The sequence below is a fragment of the Cherax quadricarinatus genome, chromosome 24, assembly GCF_038502225.1.
Source record: "Cherax quadricarinatus isolate ZL_2023a chromosome 24, ASM3850222v1, whole genome shotgun sequence".
Taxonomy (NCBI): Eukaryota; Metazoa; Arthropoda; class Malacostraca; order Decapoda; family Parastacidae; genus Cherax; species Cherax quadricarinatus.
In genome coordinates this window covers 15464107-15481706 of record NC_091315.1, presented here as the reverse complement: position 1 = coordinate 15481706, position 17600 = coordinate 15464107, and the positions used below count along the sequence as shown (strand labels likewise).

Sequence of the window (17600 nt, the reverse complement as noted above, 5' to 3'; positions counted from 1 at the left end):
AATGACAGTGCTGCAGTTAGGTCATTAGAACATTAGTTTGGGGTACAGACATCTCATTTAGCTCCTCTATATAGTGCAAATCTTTCATAAATGTAATTGAAAAATGCATCAAAAATTGAATAGAAAGCATTGTGATGGCCTCTCTATGCACTGTTCCATTTCAGATGTACTTTTTCAATCACATTAACAAAAATTTCATTTTATAAGGGAGGTGACTGTATTTATGTTAGGTAAAAGGACACAAGTGCAGCTAATGTGACTGTTTATTGTGGCAACGTTTCACTCTCCAGGAGCTTTGTTAAGCCGTTTCTGGCTTGACAAAGCTCCTGGAGAGCAAAACGTTGCCACAAAAATGCATCACATTTATTGCACGTATCCTCTTACCTAACATCATCATCATCTTTCAACAAACCTGCCGTATCCCACAGAGGCGGGGTGACCCAAAAAGAAAAACAAAAGTTTCTCTTTTTAACTTTAGTAATGTGTACAAGAGAAGGGGTTACTAGGCCCTTGCTTCCGGCATGTTAGTCGCCTCTTGTGACACGCATGGCTTGTGAACTAAGAATTCTGTTTGTCGGTAATTGTACCATTATTATTACACATGACTGCATTCCTGCCTTGCATGTGTGCTTCTGAGTGTAAGAGGAATTATTGTCAAATAATTGTAAAATAAAAAATACTGTATCTTCTGATAAAATTTTAGTAAGTAATACAAATATGACCCACACATAGGAGAGAGAAGCTAATGACAATGTTTTGGTCCCACTTGTACCATTTACAAAGTCACACTGTTTGACTTTGTAAATGGTACAAGTTAACCGAAATGTTTTCATAAGTTTCTCGTATGTGCAGATTATTTGTGTATTGTTCCAGTCACAGTATTGTGCCTGTTTGTTCCTCAGTTAGTAATCTGTTGACATATTACATTGGTTAAATGTATAAAAATTATTTTGTTTCATAATAGTGTGAAGATATTCCAGCAGTACTTAAATATTTAAAGGTGAGTAAAGTTAGCGGTATCTCTTATAAATGCCCTCCAAATACTACGCCTATTGGCAGTTTTGTCTTATTTTATATATATCTTTTTTTTTTTGCTTGTTTGACATAAATTATTGAAGATATTTAATGTGATTTTTGATGTTGATAATAAATAAGCATTAACTGACATGAGATTCTCTTCTTCAGGGAGCTAATGAGAAAACCTGGCGAGATAAAGGCTCTCTTGTTGTTAGTACAGATGGCCGACACTTCCAGTGTCTGCCATCTTGCTCTTCTATGCTGCCTGACTCTTAAGTCTACCTTTTATTATTGTTTACAAAACATTGTAGGTAATTACTTGTTGTCTATCTTGCCTGAGTTGACTGTCTACTTTTTGTTTATAGAAATATAACATAGAAAACAAACTGTAGCTACATTTATTCTTTGCTTTGGATAGATTGTTATAACTTTGGATAGATTGTTATAACTTTGGATAGATTGTTATAACTTTGGATAGATTGTTATAACTTTGGATAGATTGTTATAACTTTGGATAGATTGTTATAACTTTGGAATCTATTCATATTTGTTTTATTTTATAATGTGCCTAAATGCATATCATTGAGAGTACAAATATGTATATTTGTATAAATGTATCATAGTAGAGTATTATTTACCAATTGACTCGAATATTAAATCTAAATAAAGCATTGGGGGATTTCCAAAAAAGATTAGTAAAGTGTTTTTTTAGTGAGACCTGAGTATTGTTGAGGAAAAAATTATAAGTATCTGTATATAGGTGATTACTTTTTTAACACGTCAACTTTCTCTCACCAACGTCAGGAGAACCAAAAAGGAAATGCATTCACCATCATTCATTCAATAGCTATCTTGCCAGTAGTACAGACATCACAGTTTAAATAACCCAAAGACCCACTCCTACAGAGTGCAGGTACTGTACTTTTCACCTCCAAAATTGTCATCTTGCCTACACTCCAACAGCACATCAAATCACTTAGTCCTCGGTCACTCCAATCTAACGCTTACACATGCTTGCTAGAAGTTTAAGCCCCTGCCTGGGTTTAGAGCTTGTTCTGGAATATACAGTAACCTCTCTCATAACATGTAAGATGCGTTTCTGAAAATTAGCATTTTATCAAAATTACCGTTATGTGGAGTGAAGAATGTGGTGGAAAATAGGATAATTTTCCAGACACCACCAGACTTGTCAGACACAGTGCTGTAGTTTTTTATTAGGTAAAAAATTATTAGAGTTTATTCTACCTCATATTTTAGTTGAAGAATTAAACACTTTTGCAGCATTTGGGAATTTTTATTGAAGAAATATTTTGCAAACAGGTGGCTTCCCCAGTCTGGTACGTTGATGAATGGTGGGCTGAGGTAGATGACTGTGTTCTTGTGTTAGTGTGGATGTACAGGTCATAGTTTTACTGGAGTGCTCAAGTATTTCGTACTGAAGCTCTGGTCTGTTTTACCCTAGTACCACAGACTCTGCTGCAGAACAGTGCTCCTAAGTTTGTCAATCTTTGTAAGTAAAGAAGTCACCAACCTGACCAATATCATGGAATTGATTATTGATCTGTTACCTTGTTTACTCTTTACGTCATGGTTCTCCTTCCTCTTTGTCTTTTATTTGCATTGCTTTCTTGTTAGATCTTTAAATAACAAAAACAAGTTTTGTCTTGACCTTGTAAAGCACTGGGAATTCTTTGAATAATAAATCAAGATAATAGTATACATTTGTGGTTTAAATCACCTGTTGTATGTGCCCCTAGAAACAAGGCAAAGCAATCCTGACCTTTCTTAAAACCAGTTGCAGATTTTTAATGTTTGTTTTATTGTTAATGTTAGTTCTTGACAGTATACACTGTCAAGGTAGTTCTGTCTTGTCACAAGATAAATGGCACAAGTCAACAAGCTGTAAAATAACTTATATTGAGGTGTTTTTGCCTGTGTACAAGCTTCACGACTGGGGAAAACTGTCCACATGGAAAACGTTTTGATCAAGTTTCTCTGTAATTGTGTCGCCACTTGTCTCATCGATGTTAAACTCCTGGTCAAGAAAAAACCATACCCCCGGCCGGGATTGAACCCGCGGTCATAGAGTCTCAAAACTCCAGCCCGTCGCGTTATTTGCAATCGTGTCATTACGATTTCTTGAGTCCTGGTCAAGATATTCTCAGAAATAATTTGTGCAAATTCAGCAGAATATTTTCCCCAAGGCAGGGTGACCTGTAAAGAAGAAACACTTTCATTATCACTCACTCTATCACTGTCTTGCCAGAGGCATGCCAGTACTACAGTTCAAAAACTGCAACATATCTCCACTCCTCCTTCAGAGTGTTGGCACTGTACTTCCCGCCTCCAAGACTCTAGTCCAGCCAACCAGTTTCCCTGAATCCCTTCATAAATGTTACTTCGCTCATACTTCAAGAGCACATCAAGTCAAAAATCATTTACCTCCACTCGCTCCTATATGTCTTGTCACTAAAATTTGTCATGATGTCAGTTTGCTTTTTAAAGCCTGCAAAGCACCCAGCACTAAACATGACACTGTTGACAAGGCTTCCTTTCCTTCTCACAGTTGTAATAGTAGGATCAGATTTTTTTTTACAAACAAATTGGCCGTTTCCCACCAAGGCAGGGTGGCCCATAAAAGAAAAACTTTCACCATCATTCACTCCATCACTGTCTTGCCAGAAGGGTGCTTTACACTACAGTTATAAAACTGCAACATTAACACCCCTCCTTCAGAGTGCAGGCACTGTACTTCCCATCTCCAGGACTCAAGATCAGATTATATGTTGTATTATTTAAACACTGAATGGAGGCTTACTTATATTCTCTTCAGTCCACACAGTCAACAGTCTTATTCAGTCATCTTGGCTTCTGACATTCTTTTCACTAGGTCATAATCTTCACTAATAATTGCAGAAGCTCTTAGTTTTTCTCATTGTCTTGAATTTTGTAATAATGTTGGTAGAATTACCGACAATAAGTAAAGTAAAAGGACACAAGTGCAACTAATGTGACATTTTATTGTGACACAATAAAATGTCACATTAGTTGCACTTGTGTCCTTTTACTTTACGTCTTGAATTTTACAGATGGCAGATTCTCTCAGACTAAAAGTTAAGGCATTCTGCATCATATATGCACCACACCATAACACAAAAATTTCCACTTCCATGGATACTGTCAGATTCATAATCCTTTTTCATGGTATGTCCAGCATCACTTTCCAAAGAAATCATCAATCTAACAGATTTTGAAAGTATAAAACAAAGTCTGCAGGGTCATTTTATTCAGAAACAGAAGACAGTCTGTTGGTTTCAGAATTACCCGTTATTGTCACAACTGTGGCAAAACAATCTTGTCTTCTTCTTCTTTCAACGTACCAGCCGTATCCCACTGAGGTGGGGAGGCCCAAAAGAAAAAACTGAAGTTTCTCCTTTTAAATTTAGTAATATATACAGGAGAAGGGGTTACTAGCCCCTTGCTCCCGGCATTTTAGTCGCCTCTTACAACACGCATGGCTTACAGAGGAAGAATTCTGTTCCACTTCCCCATGGAGATAAGAGGAAATAAACAAGAACAAGAATTAGAAAGAAAATAGAAGAAAACCCAGAGGGGTGTGTATATATATGCTTGTACATGTATGTTTAGTGTGACCTAAGTGTAAGTAGAAGTAGCAAGACTTACCTGTAATCTTGCATATTTATGAGACAGACAAAAGACACCAGCAATCCTACCTTCATGTAAAACAATTACAGGCTTTCGTTTTACACTCACTTGGCAGGACGGTAGTACCTCCCTGGGTGGTTGTTGTCTACCAACCTACTACCACAGGACAGTAGTACCTCCCTGGGTGGTTGCTGTCTACCAACCTACTACCACAACAATCTTGTCTATCCACCATAATTGCCACTACCAGTCACCTGCCCCTTCCCTATAAGTACATTAAATCAGAAGCTTACAGTGTTACTTTGGGTGCCACGGTTAACCCGTAAACGGTCCAAGCAGATCTATGTTCACGTGTGTAGTGCTACAAAAGTAGATCTACGTTTTTTTTAAATATTTTCAAATATATATAAAAAAAAAATTAGATCAAAGTTTTTTACACATTTTCAATTGTAAAAAAACAAAAAGAAGATCTACTTTTTTTACATACTTTCAAATGTTGAAAAAACGTATACAGTGGACCCCCGCATAACGATTACCTCCGAATGTGACCAATTATGTAAGTGTATTTATGTAAGTGCGTTTGTACGTGTATGTTTGGGGGTCTGAAATGGACTAATCTACTTCACAATATTCCTTATGGGAACAAATTCGGTCAGTACTGGCACCTGAACATACTTCTGGAGTGAAAAAATATCGTTAACCGGGGGTCCACTGTATATACGTTTGGACCGTTTACGAGTTAATATCCAGAGATGAGATGGAGCGATGAAACTATCCAAATTGTATTTGATGAACATAGAGTGAGTGAGGTATATGATGCTCCCAGAAAGTGACTGGGGCAAGAATGACAGTGCGGGAGGGAGGCGCTCTGCCTCTCCTCTTGATGCAGGTCAGAGGGAAAATATTTTGCGGCACAGAACCTGATTTCCCACATAACTTTATGCTTTCCTGTTTTATGATGCTTAGTATTAATTTTCTTTCAGAGCTCCAAAATTTTGGTTTCATTTTATTCATACTTATATAAAACTGACTATGCTAAGTTGCTTTATAAAATGATCTGCTATGAGAATAATAATAATAATAATAATTGCCAGGAGCAAAGGGCTAGTAATCCCTTCTCTTGTACAAATTTCTAAATATAAAAAGGAAATCTTTGAAGGTGGGAGACGGCTGTTGTGTTGACAGTAAGAAAAGTACTATAGTAATAGAAAAATGGTGCAAAGCTAACAAGTGTTGAAAGACACAACTGCAGAATTGCAGTCAGGTGAGAGACTGGGTCAGTAAGATCACTGTGTGGGGTTAAGTTTGAGATACGAGCACTGCACAGGCCTACCCATCCTTCCAGTGACCTGTTTATGTAAGATGAGTTGTGCTATAAGTCTGGCTAAATTAAAAGCTCCTTGATTCTGTTTGACCTTGTGTTTGGATTTGTACAGTTTCCACTCATCTACAGTTTTCCACTCATCAGGTGTACAATCTGGCCCCTATGAATCACAGGTGTTATCCATGTTGAGTCCTGCAGCCACACTGGTGTACTTTCAGTCCTATCTACAATCTACAGGAAGTCTCATCATATTTCTGGTCACAACTGCTACATAGATTTTGACTTCAGTATTGTCATGGTGTTTTAAATTATCTTTTTGCCTGGTCACATCTTTGATGGTGCTGGATGTGGTTTCCATAAGACACCTGCTGTTTATGTTCACCCATCAGTAAATTTGGTACCTGGGTGTTAGTGGACTGGTGTGGGTTGCATCCTGGGTGTTAGTGGACTGGTGTGGGTTGCATCCTGGGTGTAAGTGGACTGGTGTGGGTCACATCCTGGGTGTTAGTGGACTGGTGTGGGTTGCATCCTGGGTGTAAGTGGACTTGTGTGGGTTGCATCTTAGGACAAAATTTACCTAATTTGTGGGACATGCTCAGCATAACAGGTTAGGCCTGTGTACCTTGTACATGTACTTGCCGAAATAAAGATATACTATACTGTCTAAAACACCTGATAATGTATTTACACTGTCATATATTAAGTGCGCTCAGTACAGCTAGGTATAAGAAAAAATAGATAAAGTGAAATAAATGCACAGTACATACAATATTTACCCTAAAATATGGCGCCGGTCACCCTTCCATTTTGCAACCACTGTGTGGAAAGGGCGGAAAAGCGTTAAAAATACTGAACATGATCAACAATGAGGAAATGGTATGGTGATACCGACAAGATGTGGAAAAAGACACTTATGTACAGTTCAGGACATTTATTAAAGGAAATGTTTCACCACGAGTAACTTCTCTAGTCCTAATAAAGAGAAAACTTAAGTAAACGTGTGTATGTAGTGGCAGGAGTCGCGTGGGTAGAGGTGGTAGTAGTAATAGTGGAACTAAGGTGGTGAGACGGATGGCTACAGAGGGACTTGCTGACATCATGTAACAGCAGTTTCCAGAATCAACTGAATATTACCCATTCTGGAAACTGCTGTTACATGATGTCAGCAGGTCTCTCTGTAGCCATCCGTCTCACCATTAGTTCTGCTGCTGCTGCTGCCGCCGTCGCTGCCACTACCACCTCTACCCACACGACTACCTGACTCCTGCCACTATATATGCATGTTTTCTTAGTTTTCTCTGTATTAGGACTGAAGAAGCCACTCGTGGCGAAACGTTTCCTTTAATAAATGTCCTGAACTGTATGTAAGTGTCTTTTTCCACATAATGAACAATGACTTATTTGAAAGTCAATGAAAACATTGAACACAAAAAGAGGTGCTGTATACACAGTGTCTTCCTGTACAAAGAATTGGTAAGAAGGATGGTGAGGAAATGTTGCAGTTTGGAGGGTTATTAGAATTGTGATACTCATACACTTCTGACAAGATAGTTGTTCACTGAATGATGGTTAATGTGTTTCCTTGGTGCACCTTGTTGACAACTGTATGATATAGTAAAAAAAATATCTACTACTGCTATTACTACTGCTATTACTACTACTATTACTGCTACTAATACTATTACTGCTACTACTACTATTACTACTATTACTGCTACTACTATTATTACTGCTTTACTGCTATTATTACTATTACTGCTACTACTATTATTGCTACCACTATTACTATCGCTACTACTACTATTACTACTGTTATTAGTAACTAAGGTTACTATGCTCTCATATATTAATTACTAATTTAAATAAATTTTAAAAATTCATGTATTGTACGTGAATTTCTTCATTACGAAGAAAATCGAGAAAATACAACATAGCAAATATAGTGTTTGTTTACAATTTTTTTTCATTTTGCTCTTTAAAAAATTTAAAAAGATCTAAATTCTTTATATGGTAATGTATTATTTTCCTTGTACAGTGGACCCCCGCATAACGATGGCATCGCATAGCGATTTTTCCGCATAACGATTACTTTTATCGCAAAATTTTTGCCCCGCATACCGATTAAAAACCCGCATACCGATTTTCGTCCGAGACGCGTCCAATGTGCCCTCACATGTGCCGGCCGTCCCATTGTTTACCAGCCAGCCTCCGCGGTAACATCCAAGCATACACTCGGAATATTTCGTATTATTACAGTGTTTTCGGTGGTGTTTCTGGAAAATAAGTGACCATGGGCCCCAAGAAAGCTTCTAGTGCCAACCCTGTGGTAAAAAGGGTGAGAATTAGTATGGAAATTAAGAAAGATTTTGAAGGGTTTGGGGCTAACCCTGAGAAGCCTATGCCAGTTGTGGAATCCATTGTGCCTACTTCAAAGATTAAGGAAATGTGTGCAGAGTGGTTTGAACTGCAAACCTTTATAGATGAAAATCACCCTGACACAGCTGTTGCAAGCCGTGCTTGTGACTATTTCAATGACAATGTTATGGCCCATTTTAGGAAAGTCTTGAAGAAACGGGAGGTACAGAGCTCTATGGACAGATTTGTTGTGCGACAGAGGTCCAGTGACTCTGAAGCTGGTCCTAGTGGCATTAAAAGAAGAAGGGAAGTAACCCCAGAAAAGGACTTGCTACCTCAAGTCCTAATGGAAGGGGATTCCCCTTCTAAACAGTAAGAAGATAATGCTCTCCCCTCCTCCCATCCCATCAATCATCACCAGATCTTCAATAAAAGTAAGTGTCATGTAATTGTGCATGCCTTTTTCAGTTTGTGTGTATTAAAATTAACATTTCATGTGGTAAAAAAAATTTTTTTTCATACTTTTGGGCGTCTTGCACGGATTAATTTTATTTCCATTATTTCTTATGGGGAAAATTAATTCGCATAACGATTATTTCGCATAACGATGAGCCCTCTTGCACGGATTAAAATCGTTAACCGGGGGTCCACTGTATTAACAATACAAATTGTATGATTGTTTTAACTGTTCTGTATTATCTATAATATAAGTTGTCAGCTCCATGATGGATACATATTCAGAATTTAGTGGAATACAGGATTTTATCATGCAGTTAAAAATTCCAGCAGTACATATTAGTTATATCTTAACTCTGCCATAACAACGTATGGGAGTGAGAGATATGGGAGGAAGTGTAAAATAAACCCAGTGAAAAGCAGGGGTGTGGTGGGCAAAATAGAGAACACTATATCAACATTCATAGTCCCAGATTATTCAACATCTTACCAGAAGATTTCAGAAACACTGCTGGAATAAGTGTAGAAGTTTTTTTTAGGGGAAACTGGACAAGTATCTTCACCAAGTGAAAGATCAACCAGGCTGTGATGGATATGTGGGTCAACAGGCTAATAGTAGTAACAGCCTGGCTGACCAGGCAAGCACCACAATTCATCAGAGGTATCAAAGGTACTATATATTTTGAAGTGTGAAATCTTCCTTATATTAAATTATGATAATACTTGGAGTGAGATTAACAAGTTAAGGAAGCCTAGAGAACAAATGGATTTGTCAGTTAAAAATAGGAGAGGAGAGTTATTAAATGGAGAGTTAGAGGTATTGGGAAGATGGAGGGAATATTTTGAGGAATTGTTAAATGTTGATGAAGATAGGGAAGCTGTGATTTCGTGTATAGGGCAAGGAGGAATAACATCTTGTAGGAGTGAGGAAGAGCCAGTTGTGAGTGTGGGGGAAGTTCGTGAGGCAGTAGGTAAAATGAAAGGGGGTAAGGCAGCCGGGATTGATGGGATAAAGATAGAAATGTTAAAAGCAGGTGGGGATATAGTTTTGGAGTGGTTGATGCAATTATTTAATAAATGTATGGAAGAGGGTAAGGTACCTAGGGATTGGCAGAGAGCATGCATAGTTCCTTTGTATAAAGGCAAAGGGGATAAAAGAGAGTGCAAAAATTATAGGGGGATAAGTCTGTTGAGTGTACCTGGTAAAGTGTATGGTAGAGTTATAATTGAAAGAATTAAGAGTAAGACGGAGAATAGGATAGCAGATGAACAAGGAGGCTTTAGGAAAGGTAGGGGGTGTGTGGACCAGGTGTTTACAGTGAAACATATAAGTGAACAGTATTTAGATAAGGCTAAAGAGGTCTTTGTGGCATTTATGGATTTGGAAAAGGCGTATGACAGGGTGGATAGGGGGGCAATGTGGCAGATGTTGCAAGTGTATGGTGTAGGAGGTAGGTTACTGAAAGCAGTGAAGAGTTTTTACGAGGATAGTGAGGCTCAAGTTAGAGTATGTAGAAAAGAGGGAAATTTTTTCCCAGTAAAAGTAGGCCTTAGACAAGGATGTGTGATGTCACCGTGGTTGTTTAATATATTTATAGATGGGGTTGTAAGAGAAGTAAATGCGAGGGTCTTGGCAAGAGGCGTGGAGTTAAAAGATAAAGAATCACACACAGGGTGGGAGTTGTCACAGCTGCTCTTTGCTGATGACACTGTGCTCTTGGGAGATTCTGAAGAGAAGCTGCAGAGATTGGTGGATGAATTTGGTAGGGTGTGCAAAAGAAGAAAATTAAAGGTGAATACAGGAAAGAGTAAGGTTATGAGGATAACAAAAAGATTAGGTGATGAAAGATTGAATATCAGATTGGAGGGAGAGAGTATGGAGGAGGTGAACGTATTCAGATATTTGGGAGTGGACGTGTCAGCGGATGGGTCTATGAAAGATGAGGTGAATCATAGAATTGATGAGGGAAAAAGAGTGAGTGGTGCACTTAGGAGTCTGTGGAGACAGAGAACTTTGTCCTTGGAGGCAAAGAGGGGAATGTATGAGAGTATAGTTTTACCAACGCTCTTATATGGGTGTGAAGCATGGGTGATGAATGTTGCAGCGAGGAGAAGGCTGGAGGCAGTGGAGATGTCATGTCTGAGGGCAATGTGTGGTGTGAATATAATGCAGAGAATTCGTAGTTTGGAAGTTAGGAGGAGGTGCGGGATTACCAAAACTGTTGTCCAGAGGGCTGAGGAAGGGTTGTTGAGGTGGTTCGGACATGTAGAGAGAATGGAGCGAAACAGAATAACTTCAAGAGTGTATCAGTCTGTAGTGGAAGGAAGGCGGGGTAGGGGTCGGCCTAGGAAGGGTTGGAGGGAGGGGGTAAAGGAGGTTTTGTGTGCGAGGGGCTTGGACTTCCAGCAGGCATGCGTGAGCGTGTTTGATAGGAGTGAATGGAGACAAATGGTTTTTAATACTTGACGTGCTGTTGGAGTGTGAGCAAAGTAACATTTATGAAGGGATTCAGGGAAACCGGCAGGCCGGACTTGAGTCCTGGAGATGGGAAGTACAGTGCCTGCACTCTGAAGGAGGGGTGTTAATGTTGCAGTTTAAAAACTGTAGTGTAAAGCACCCTTCTGGCAAGACAGTGATGGAGTGAATGATGGTGAAAGTTTTTCTTTTTCGGGCCACCCTGCCTTGGTGGGAATCGGCCAGTGTGATAAAAAAAAAAAAAAACTTATGATAATAACCCCTTCTCCCATATAAATTACTAAATTTAAAAGAGAAACTTTTTTTTTCTTTTTGGGCCGCCCCGCCTTGGTGGGATATGGCCAGTGTGTTGAAAGAAAGAAAGATTAATGATAATATTGGTACAGGTACTCCTTGACTTAAAATGGTTCAGGGTACGATATTTTGACTTTCCGAAGTTGCAAAAATCAATTATACAGTGGACCCCCGCTTAACGATCACCTCCAAATGCGACCAATTATGTAAGTGTATTTATGTAAGTGCGTTTGTACGTGCATGTTTGGGGGTCTGAAATGGACTAATCTACTTCACAATATTTCTTATGGGAAAAAATTCGGTCAGTACTGGCACCTGAACATACTACTGGAATGAAAAAAGTTCGTTAACCGGGGGTCCACTGTACTTTGAGTAGTCTGCTCAAAATGCCTAAGCATGCTAAGGGCTTTCTTTGTACTTCATATTTTGTAATATGTAAACCACACATTGTTAACCTTGCAAAGAAATAAAAAAAATTTAAATTTTGATGTAACTTAAGATCACACCGAGCATGAAGACAGCAAGTCCGTAACTTGTAACTTTTTATAATTTTCAGTACCAGGATTTAGTTACGATAATTATTTGTTTACTTATTCGGTGCTTTCCTTCTACCGATTGAGCACAAGAAATTGCCCAATCAACTATATATTTCATTTACCCAATAAAGTGATCAGAAAATGGTAATTTGGCAAATTTCACATGTACAGTGGACCCCCAGTTTACGATATTATTTCATTCCAGAACTATGTTCAGGTGCCATTACTGAACGAATTTGTTCCCATAAGGAATATTGTAAATTAGATTAGTCCATTTCAGACCCCCAAACATACACGTACAAACGCACTTACATAATTGGTCGCATTGGGAGCTGATCGTAAACCGGGGGTCCACTGTATTTCAAAATATTCCAGTTTCAAAATAAAGTTTAAAATAAACAATGCAGGCATTCCTGGCACTTAAATAACATTTCCGCTGTTCATTAGTTTCCAGCTTTACACATGAATTCCATTTTGATTTTTTATTCACACAAAAAAAATAGAAATTTACTGTAATGTAATATTGGAATAATTGTATTATAATATCAGCACATTTGTGAACACATATTAGACCCACCAGTTGACATGTGTTAGATGGGTGACGTGATTTGTTTACTCTTAAACATCAGCAAAAATTGAACATTTCCACTAATTTGAACTTAATTTCAAGCTATTTTTCAGCTTAAAACCAGTCAAAATCATCTCTATTTCTGTAATATATCTTCCATTCTATCAAATGAGACTAAGAAAAGGGGAATACAACAATAAAAAAATATACAAAAATGTACCGCAAAGTTGCTGTTTTAATCCAAAAACACGGTCGCAGTTTTTTTTCTCATTATGCACTGCGTACTGAAGGATTTGTTTTACATGGTTGACACTTATCACATAGACCCATTCTCTCAGATCTAGACCCAGATTTATTGCTTAAAGCTTATGTGAGTGAGCTTGGCTCATGGTGTAGTACTACAGCACCAACAGTGACCTCAAAGTCGTAGTTCTACAGGACAGTCAGCAAAAGTGTTAACATGATATCAGACAACTCACGGAACAGGTGACATTTGAATCCAAGGTGAATCAGTTGTGAAACTGACTGGCAGGTACACTGACACCTGTACTATGCTGGCTGGTGCACTGACACCTGTACTATGCTGGCTGGTGCACTGGCACCTGTACTATGCTGGCTGGTGCACTGACACCTCTGCTATGCTGGCTGGTGCACTGACACCTGTACTATGCTGGCCGGTGCACTGACACCTGTACTATGCAGGCTTTAATATGCTTAGTAGAAGAATCTTCAACCAGCATGGCACAGCAGACAGCACTCAGGCTTGCCAGTTTTAGAACTGGGTCACCATGGGTTCAACTCATACAAGCTAACTTATACAAGCTAACATTAGCAGTGATTATCATAATTTTATTTCTTAGCAACCTTGCAACCAGTGATTAACCCTTAAACTGTCCAAACATAGATTTACGTTTGTACGCGTAGCGCTCCGAACGTAGATCTACTGTTTTTTTATATAAGAAACAATGTAAAATCGAACATAGATCTACATTTGGAGTGCTACGCGTACAAACATAGATCTTCATTTGGACAGTTTAAGGGTTAAAGAGCTGATCTCAAAATAGGATTTTGTCTCGTTGAGCGTACTTAAGATAGGCAGAGACCTCTGTATAATAAAGTATACTCTTTCTTGAAACAAGATTGAGCCTTTAAAAATAGAATTAATGATATGTATGCCTTTTGACATATTAAAAATATCAGAATGTAGTGGAGTTAGCACTGAGTTATGATTCTAACAGTAATCAAACCTACCTAATTCTTCATTGTATGGAACAGTATATAAATGATATTTAACCTGCAAAATGATAATAGCAGTCTAAAATGTAAAATAAATGCAGTGTATAAATGTATGCAGCATATAAATGCCTGCAAACAATAATAACAATCTGAAATAGAGTTAATTTTGCGAAAGCTAATACACATATGATATAAAATAAATTATGAAATTTACCAAAAGCAGTTTTTTTTGAGAAAACAAAATGCTTTATATTTATGTTTAAGTTTCTATACTTTTTTTATATCTTAACCCATAAACTGTCCAAACAGATCGACGTTCAAATTCGTATTGCTACAAAAGTAGATCCACGTTTTTTTACATATTTTCAAATATAACACCTCTTCAAGGGGGGCTCCTTGGCGTGGTGAAGAGGCTCTTGGTCTGAGGAATTAGCCCTGTCGGTCTTCTTCCTCAGACCGAACCTAATTACCCCCCATTCTCCCCTCCCCTATCCCATCCTCCCCATCCTCCCCTTTTTCCATTCCTCCTCCTCCTCCTCACCCCTCCCTTTTGCCCTTCCTCTTTTTAGCCTTCGTGATTTCTCCCACAGGCGCGCTAGTTCCTAGGTAGGGGAAAGGACACCGGGGTCGATCCCATTCCGTTGAGGTTTCTTGGCGGTGGCGTAGTTTGCCGTGGAATCTGGATTGCCTAGGGATGTCCCGATCCCTCTCCGGTATCCCGGAGTAGCTTTGGGTGTCTTTTGGGCGACGGGTGTATCTCTGGAAGCCACCTTTCAGATTCCGGGGGTGGTGGCTGAAGGAGGTATGCTTTGTGGCGGATATCCGGCCGCCCTCTCTTTTGTCCACCGAGGTAGCTCGGCAGATGTGAGGTTGCTATCCCGGATTGCTGGTTTACTGGCATGAAGGGTAGGGTATGGCACGGGTTCCATGCTGCATCTGCGCTACTAGCGGTGTCGAGTCCTCTTGGGCGCGGAGGGAGATTTCCGGCCCTTTCATTCCTCCTGGGAACTATTCCTCCCCGCTCCCCCCTTTTTTTATTCTTTTTTTTGTTTTTATTTTCTTTTCTTCTTTCTTTTTTTTTTCTTAAAAACAAAAAGCAAAGGAGTAACCTAACCATGGCAGCCCTAGTCCATGAAACCACTACCCCCGGGCCCCTTCTTGATACCGCACCCCATTCTGACCCTGCCTTGTGTTTAGACCACTCTTCGGACACTCCTGATGCCCCTGTACCTCTTGCTGGTGCTGTTTCCTCACCCGCTTCAGGTACCGGGGCTTCGACTGACTCCTTCGATTTGTCTGAACTCCGCTCTCCTTTGACTATGCTTCCGGCTTCTCCCTCTACGGTACGGCAATTTTCGAATCGCCCACCCATTTCATGCCGGACCAACTCCGGTCCTACTCCTAAACGCCAACGTCAATCTCCTGATGATGCTCCGTCGTTACCTTCCCATTCTACTCGGAAACGACCGACACGTCAAGCACTCCCTCTCCACGCTCAGTTTCGGACCACACAATGGACTAAATTCTTTACTTTAAGACCAACTTCTTCTTCTGCCTACCTTTCTGACCATAGTATTGCCAAAGCGCTCTTGCGTCATGTTGGCAGAGATATTTCATTTCACGCTCTCAAGAGCGGTACGCGCATCGTCACTGTCCAGAATGCTACCCAAGCTCATGATCTTTCTCTCCTTTCGAATATCGATACTACTCCTATCACTATTGAAAAACATCTTTCTCTCAATTCTTGTAGTGGTACTGTCATTCTGCCCCATACCATAGTCCAACAGAATTTCCAGTCATGTGGCAATGACATTTTTGAACAGCTGGAACTCCAGGATCTCCCAATCCTCAAAGTAGACACTTATGTCCTTCCTGCCCGGGGGCGGAGACGTTACCCTTGCAATGTGGCTCGTTTAACTTTTGACAGCCGAGAACTCCCGTCCTCTGTATATGTCGCGGGACATCGGTTACAAGTTCGAAAGGTGATACCTACACCGCAACAATGTAGAAATTGCTGGCGTTTTGGTCACCCAGCGAAATATTGCAGATCTATGGCCGAATGCCCAGTCTGTGGTGCCGACAACCATTCTAATACATCTTGCAGTCAACCTCCATCTTGCCTTAATTGTAATGAAGCTCACCCTTCGTACTCCCACCGTTGCCAGGTCTACTTAAATGAACGTGAAATCCGTTGCCTCAAAGAGGCAGAAGGTCTCCCTTATGCTATGGCAGTTACTCATCTCCGCCTCCAAGGGAGACTACCCCGTGTTTCTTATTCTCGTGTTTCCAAACATCCCCCCACTTCTGGGGTCCCATCTTCTGCAGCCTCCTCTGTTGTTACCCCTCCCATAGCCATTACGGCATCTAATCCTTTTGCTGTCCTTGGCTCTGACGTCCCGACTACAACTCAGTCTGTTCTCACATCTTCGCGTCCTTCCTCACAAGCCCCAGTATCGACAAGACCTCGTACGACACCTAATACCAATCGCCCCTCTACTCAGAAGTCCAAAAAATCCACATTGCTCAAATCTTCTTTGCCCCTTCCTTCCCTTCTTCCACCTCCACACGTTACCTTTCCAGTCTCTGTACCTAGTTCTTCCCCTCTCTCTGGCTCTATTACAAGTGTGGAGATTCACCCTCCTCCTCGTACTATGCCTTCCACCCCCGTCCCCTCCCAAGTTTCTCCCTCTTCTGTCACCTCCCAGGTTTCTACCTCTTCTGTCCCCCCCCACACTTCATCTCCAGTCCCTTACACTTTTCCCTCCCCCTCTACTTTGGTACAGTCCATTACTGTCCCAATCTTTACTCACCCTCCTCCTCCTATCTCCAATATGGTTTCCCATACATCTTTGAATTCAGAAACACTTGAAGCCATTTCAGAATATATTGCAGAGACTAAACCTTCAATGGACACTGATTCACTTCCTGTTCCTTCTCTTCCCTCTCCTCCATCTTCACAACCCCATTCTTCGCAACGCTCCGTTCCTTCGCTACTTGAACATCTTCCAATGCCACCACACATTGACTTTTCTAACCCCTCTAGTCCGTAGGTGCCTTTACCTACAGATTCCTGATATTTTCTTCATCGCCAATCATGGCCTATTTACAGTGGAATATCCGCGGCCTCGGGTAATCGGGGTGAGCTTCAGATGTTGCTTTCCAGGTTTTCCCCTGTTGGTGCTTGCTTACAAGAACCAAAAGTACACTCGGCTGTTTTCCAACCTATCTCAGGCTATAATTTATTGTATTCTTCGGATCCTTTCTCAGATGGGACCTTTAATGAAAGTGCCCTTCTTCTACGCAATGATATTCCGTACTGTCAACTATTTGTCCATACCTCGCTGCATTACACTGCAGCCCGTATCCACTTGAATAAGTGGTTTACAATATGTTCTTTATATCTCTCTCCTTCTCGAGCATTTTCTATCCCAGACTTTGCCTTTCTTGTTTCATCCTTACCACCACCACTTCTGTTACTTGGTGATTTTAATGCCCACCATTTCCTCTGGGGGGGGTCTCATTGTGACTCACGTGGCATTCAGTTGGAGGCTTTTCTTGCCTCTCACCCCCTCCATGTTTTAAATACGGGTACTCCCACCCATTTTGATCCTCGTACTCATACTCTCTCTTGCATCGATCTATCAGTCTGCTCTTCCTCCACTGCACTAGACT

The 17600-nt window shown here is 40.2% G+C and overlaps 1 protein-coding gene across 1 annotated transcript in view; it reads left to right on the top strand.

The window, feature by feature from the left end:
• LOC128704694 (uncharacterized) overlaps positions 1-1711 on the top strand; it is a 37344-nt gene extending 35633 nt beyond the window's left edge. Inside the window, exon 5 of the mRNA XM_070088209.1 lies at positions 1186-1711. Within this exon, the coding sequence (XP_069944310.1) occupies positions 1186-1293 (108 nt within the window). The 3' untranslated portion in view covers positions 1294-1711. The remainder of the gene's footprint in view (positions 1-1185) is intronic.
• Positions 1712-17600: the final 15889 nt, after the last annotated feature.